Source organism: Physeter macrocephalus, chromosome 9, assembly GCF_002837175.3.
Source record: "Physeter macrocephalus isolate SW-GA chromosome 9, ASM283717v5, whole genome shotgun sequence".
Taxonomy (NCBI): Eukaryota; Metazoa; Chordata; class Mammalia; order Artiodactyla; family Physeteridae; genus Physeter; species Physeter macrocephalus.
The window spans coordinates 45,073,398-45,080,218 of NC_041222.1; the positions used below are offsets into that span (position 1 = coordinate 45,073,398).

Genomic DNA, 6,821 nt, shown 5'->3' on the forward strand with positions numbered 1-6,821 from the left:
TTGGTGTAAAAACTTCTAATTTCTCAATGAATTCCTCAGAAAGTATGCCTGAAAGGCAAACATTCTGAGTCTCTGTGTGTCAGAAAATGCTTGGATTTTGTCTTCACATTTGATTGATAGTTTGGTTAAGTACAAAATTCTAGGTTCAAAATTGTTTTCATTTAAAATTGGTAGGCATTGCTCCATTGTCTTCTAGAATCATGTACACCTCTTGAGAAGTATGAGTCTAGTTCTTATTGCAGGGTGTTTTTTACCATTTTTCTCTCTGAACAAAACAATTCCTCAAAACCAATTCTTCCTCAAACTATGTTTTAAGTGTATTCATTTCTCTCCCCTGAGAGAGATCTGACGTCACCCTGGAACAGACCCACTAAATCGCTCAACTGGATTATTGCAATAGCCTCCTAACTGCTGTTTCCATTCTTGGACCCACTTCCCAAGAATATATTATCCAGAGTTATCCTTTTAAAATATAAATCAGTTAATGTCATCCTTCTAATTATAATAATTCAGTGGTTTCCTGTATCAATTAGCTTTTGCTGCATAACAAATTACTCTGGAAGTCTGTGGCCTGAAACAACAAATATTTGGATTTCTCTTGCAGTTTTGTGGGTCAGTGAGAAGTATTTCTGGCCTGGTTGAGTTTGTTTGAAGCTGGATGGTCAAAAATGACCTCACTCAGATGTCTGGCTATAGGTAAACTAGGTGGTCTAGAGGGGGAGGGGTTGCACCTAAGTTGAGTTAGCTCATCATTGCTCCCTGTGGCACTGCATCTTCTAGTGGGCTTCTAGCTTACCATCTTCACAGGGCAGTCTCAGGGTTCCCTAAGCATCTGAAGAGAGGAAGCATCAACGTACAAATGCTCTTCAGGTTTTTGCTGGCATCACAGTTACTAATATCCCATCACCTAAAGCAAATCACCTGGCCAAAGTTTCACAATCATTGTGGTCCATGTAGATCCATGAAATCATGTGGAAGTCAAATGCAGTAAAATGTCTTTCTATCAATGCATGGATACTTCCTTTACTAGAGATTTTCCCAGGTAACTCTAATCTTCATTACTTCAATCACCCATCACTGCTGTGCCAAAGGCTGAAGATATACATATGGCTAAGACATAGTCTCTGGTTTTGGGAGGCCCCTGGAGTGAGGCAGCCACACACAAGCAGTCTGTGATTAAGATAATTAAAGAACCTACCTGAATTGAAAAAGACAAATGAACAAACTGAGTCACCATATCACATTTGATGAAAACTGACAAACACACTTAGACAAACTCTGGCAAAAATTTTGAATTTTAACCATAAAGGGAAGAAAAACTCTTTACGTATAAGGAAAATTAACAAAAAGAATCATCAAAGGAGAAAGATACCATGTTGACCTAAAATTTCTCTGAAATGTTATATGCAATAATTCATGGGAGCAGTATCTACGGTTTTGGAAAGTTGTGACCTAAGAATTTTTTCCAAATAGTCTGTCTTTAAAGAGAAAAAGTCCTCAGATTTAAAAGGGCCTTCCTTTAAAAAAAAATTACTTTAAAAAAAAATTACTTTAGTATGCATGCTACTTAATGGAGAAATGAAGTCATATTAGGAATTCTAGAATGGAGAATTCAAGTTATAAAAAGACTTGAAGGTCATACCTTTCTGTTTAGCCTATAAACTCAAGATCCATTTAAATTATATTGATATATTGTCAGGTGGATACTACAGCCTGAGGCAAGGATGTGGCCTGTATTCTGTTGTTCTTTATTTCTACTTCCACTCTTTTCTTAAGGAAGAAGAAAATTTTTTTTTTTTGGAGTTTAATCTTTATTTACAGGACACTGCAAGATATGAAATTCCACATAGAAATAAGAAACCCATTGAGAGGAGAAGCTTCATACAGTATGTACAGTTTGGAACTGTTCAAGTATGGTTTCTTTGTAAAAAGTGCTACAATAACAAACCACGTGTAAAGGGTTCTTAGTAGAGAAATAGTAAGACAAACTTCTACCAAACATAGTACACAACAAACAACTTTATGCCTCAGATGTACAATCTAAAAGTTGAAGGTCCCAGCAGTGCCATCCTGAACTTGGAATGTATACCCTTCAGAGGTAGTTTCTGGCACAACATTTTGATCTTCCTCTTCCTCCACAGAGAAACACTTCTCAATCAAGTTTAATGAAGCTTTGTACACAGACTCATTTTCATGGTTTTGTAGAGCTTCAATTTTGTCCAAACCTCCACATTCTTCAATCATTATACTAAGTGTCTCAGTTTCACCTAGTTTCTCAGCAGCCTGAAAGATATTTGAGATGGCATCCAGAATAACCAGAATAATTTTAGTGTCTTTCACAGTCAGGAGGTTCATCAATGGTTCTATTATGCCACAGTGAACAAGGTATACGACCTGCTCAACTGTTCCACCACTTGTGTAGTTGGTCACAGCCCATACAGCTTCCTTTTGTGTCTTAAAGTCGGACTTAGAGAGAACGCCAACAAGGAATGGGACTAATCCATGATTTACAACTTGCTGTATCTGGTCCTGGCGGCCAGCCATGATGTTTGACATTGTCCACGTAGCTTCCTTCTGAATGTTAGTTTTGGAGTTTGTTAGCAGTGCTCCTGCGTCTATTACAACCTGAGTCTGTTCATCTGTCCCAGTGACATTATTCCCTATGGCTCTTAGCGTGGGAGTCACAGTTGGCAATTCAGTAGCTCCTAAAAGCTTCACAAGTTGGGGTACAACCCCCGTTTTCACAACCATTTCAATCCATTCATTTGAACCATCGGTAAGGTAGGAAATAGCCCAGCAGGTATCAGCTAAAACTTCTGGATCATCGTGATGCAGGAGATGAACTAAAGTAGGAAGAATTTGCTCAACAGCATCTAAGTGGGGATGCAGGATTCTTGTTGTGACAAAGATTTGAAAGTGTCCAGGTAAGATTATGTAAGTAACCACACGCTAAAGATGACAAATCAGGATCTGCCAAAAGTGCCAACAGCAGGTCAACTGCACCATACTTGATAACCAAGTCTCGGAAAACTGAGCCATCACCTGCAATGTTTCCTAGAGCCCATACAGCTTGTTCACTGATGTGAGTGTGGGGAGATGCCAACAGAGAAATGAATGCTGGGATAGCACCTCCATCTACCACAGCCTTGGTCTGTTCTGATGTCCCGGAAGCAATGTAAGTGAGGGCCCAAGCAGATTCAAACTGAATGGGACTACAATCAGTTCTGCCCAAGAAGGACACAAATTTTGGAGTCAAACCAGCCCGGATTATGCTGTCTATAGGGGGCTGTTTTTCCCTGGAAAGCAGTTTCCTAGCAGCTTGAGTAGCTTGGAGCTGGCTTACCAAATTGTTGCTATTTGTGCCTTTGACAATGTCATCAACAGACCACTTTACAGTGCCCTGGTTGTTGCGGTTTTCCTGCAGTGGAGAAGCGGCGTCATCTGGAAAAGAGCTGACATTTCTCCTTTTCAGCATCTGGTCATCCTTCTTAGCTTTCCTGAGCTCCACATTAACTTCTATTTGGCCCCGCCTCATTTCTGTACTGTCTTTCCCCTTGTTCTTGAATCTGTTAAGGCAGGCAGCTGGCGAATTAGCATTCTCATTGGTGGACATGGTTTTGAGACAAAGGGAGAAAGCTACACAGCCGGCTCTAGCTTCCACAGGAGGCAGTGCGGGGCGCACAGGCTGCGGATCGACTGCGCTCAAGGCGTCCACCACGGTCAGCCCGAGGATGGTGTGGTAAGGAAGAAGAAATATTTTCATTAGCCATATTCTTCCTTCCACCCTTCAAAGGGCATATCTTAGCATCTTTGATGTATGTTTAAAACAACTGGTACAACCCATCTAAAATGGTTAAGTTATTTTCATAGTTTAGACACTGCCAGGATGATTAATGAACAACTTTTTTCCTGTTGTACTAAAGCAGAATTGTGCTCATTCATTCATTCATTCATCCATATGTCAGTTTGCTCAACAGATAGTTATTTAGCGCCTCTATTTGCCTGTCACTGTGTTACTCGCTGAGCGTGAAATGGTGAAAATAACAGACAATTCTTTGCTTCATAGCATGTATGAATATCAGTAAGATAAGAAAAACCTCTTCAAGTTCATTTTTATTGCTAATGATTTTAATCAACTATGGAGTTTACATTTTTAAAACATATGTTGAATAACCTGAGCAATTAGAGATCCAGATAGGGAAATACTTTCTATCACCAAAACTCTCTTCATAATATTTCCACCTAAGACGTATGAATGTTTTTCTGCAAAAATAAATGCATAGAAAAAAATGTCAGTAAGAAAACACACTAAAATATTAAAAGTGGTTAACTCTGGGGAGTGGAAAAACAGAGTTTTTATTTTCTTTTACTTTCTGACTTCACCAAATCATCTATATTCAAGCATATATTATCTTTATAGTAGTATGTCAGTAGAGGTAAATCTAGTCCCTGGTACAGGAAAAAGTGAAATCAGTGGCTGTCACAAAAAAAGTTATTTCTTGCTCTTATCACAGTCCAGTAAGGTTGTTCCTGATGGGGTACATTTTTTTCAAGTGTGATTCAGAGACCCAGACCCTCTCCATTTTGTGGCTCTGCCATCTTCAACAAGTGAATCCCAAGTTTTTCCTAGGAGATGTACCCATTCCTGCATTCCAGAAAGAGAAAAGATGACCCCCTGGGAGGATTGTATGGGCCATGCCTGGAAGTCACATACATCAGTTTTTCCTACATCCTCATTGGTCAGATCTCTGTCACTTAGCCACCTCTAGGTTCAAGGGAAGCTGAGAAATGTAGTCTAGTTGTGTACCCAGCGTGAAGGAAAACAAGTGATGGTGAACACATCGAAGTCTTGGCCACAGTCAGCTCTTTCATTTGACTCTCATTCTCACACAAAGAACACACTTGTTCCTCCCCAGCAACAACTTTGAGAAACAACTCAAAAGTCCCAACCAGCCGCTGTACCCATTTCAAAGCTCTGCGTCTCCAGAATATGCACAGACCATGCTATCCGTCTCGATGTGGCTCCTTGTGGTCCAGCAGGCTTTGAATTAAAAAGACAAATCATTTTCTCCTTCATCTCATCCCAACATGCCCACTCAATGGTGGGACAGGGAGAGGATGAAAACAATCAGTACTTCCATGGAGACAATGGAGGAATGGGAACAAATACCACTGATTCTGCTCTCTGGGAGCAACTCTCTTACACATTGCTCCTGGCTTCTGGTTCTGCCTTCTGAGAATTCTTTATTGTCCATTTTCAAAGTCGCTATTGAGGAAAAAACGGTTCTTCAGGGCTGTACAGTTTTCACTGCCCACTTCAAGCTGGTATAAATGTGGATGCCTGAAGGTTGTTTTAAGCCTCACATAGTTAAAGGGATTTTCAGTCCAGGTTTGTGGTTTCGTTGGCAATCACCGTACCCTAAGACGCATAGTCAGCTTCTGGTCTATTTGCTTCCATTCAGTTTCATGTACCAGTAACCACACCCAAAATTCTCTCCTAATCATGATTTTCAGACCTGATTTATTTCTTTGCTTTATCACCACCCCCCTCTTCTTCTCTGATTTCAGTGATGACTTTCTTAAAGCTGTCTAGAATTATGGTACAGGTGAGAAGGTCAAGCCCTCAATCTGATCTTTGCCACAGGGCTGAGTTTTATTGGGCCTTTGTTGCATAAATCCTTTTCCATGCTTATCTCTTAGAATTTGGGGTCTAGAAGCAACAGCTTTTCCAACCTTTGGTGTCCCAAATGTCTGGACTCTCTAATCCCTTTTATCCTGTGTGAAAACTGGTCAATTCCATTCTGAGGTTATCTCCTTTTTTATTGTAGTAAAGATATTCACAACAAAATTTACCATCTTATCCATTTGTAAATGTACCATTCAGTGGCATTAACTTCATTTACATTGTTGTACAAACATCATCGTCATCCATCCACAGAACTCTTTTAATCTTCCCCAGCCAAAGCTCCGTACCTATTAAACACTAACTCCCCATTCTCCCTTGGCCAAGCCCTTGACAACCACCATTTACTTTCTGTCTCTATGAATTTGACAACTTTAGGTATTTCATCTATGTGGAATCCTTTTTCACATATTTGGTCTTTTTGTAACTGGCTTATTTCACTTAGCATAATGTCTTCAAGGTCCATCCATGTTGTAGCATGTACCAGAATTTGCTTCCTTTTTAAGGCTGAATAATATTCCATTGTGTATATATATACCATATTTTGTTTATCCATTCACCCATGGTTATCTTTTTTTTGTAATAATTTGCTAAAAGTAGAAAATAAAAGCCAACATATTCCATTACACTGATTTCTGACAACCACTTCCCTTCAAGCTACAGTCTCAGTAACACAGTGTGTTCTTCCAAGTCACCACAGACAACAGTTTTACCAAGTGTTTTATCACTGCATAATATGTCTTTTTTTTCCAGCCTCCAATATCAGTTTCCTCACTGTTCTTCCCTGACCTCTATATCAATGCCCATGTTTTAAAGGTTATTATGACAGCATCCTGCTTAATGATACTATTTACGTTATTTCTTACAATAATTCTAGGAGTTATAATAGATAAACATGGAACTATCAACGTCTGTCTTAATTTGGGTTCTTTCAAAAGCAGAAGGCATCAAGGACCTGAGTCCTGGTAGTTTATTTGGAAAGTGATCCCAGGAGACAAAAATGAAGGAATAAGGAGAGACAGGGAAGAAGGAACGCACACTATGAAATGTGTTATCGAGGCCACTGCTGTGGGCTCAGTTCTGCAGCAACTGTGTACTGAATGCCTCCTACAACTGTCTTTCTGAAGGGTGGAAACTG

At 39.7% G+C, this 6,821-nt stretch overlaps 1 protein-coding gene across 1 annotated transcript; it reads right to left on the minus strand.

Moving 5' to 3' along the window:
- Window positions 1–1,868: 1,868 nt before the first annotated feature.
- Window positions 1,869–3,724, minus strand: LOC102983770 (importin subunit alpha-1-like). The gene is given in 2 exon segments (XM_055086939.1): window positions 1,869–2,877; window positions 2,879–3,724. Coding segments are annotated over 2 exon segments (1,572 nt in total). The 5' UTR covers window positions 3,614–3,724; the 3' UTR covers window positions 1,869–2,040.
- Between the last annotated feature and the right edge of the window lie 3,097 nt (window positions 3,725–6,821).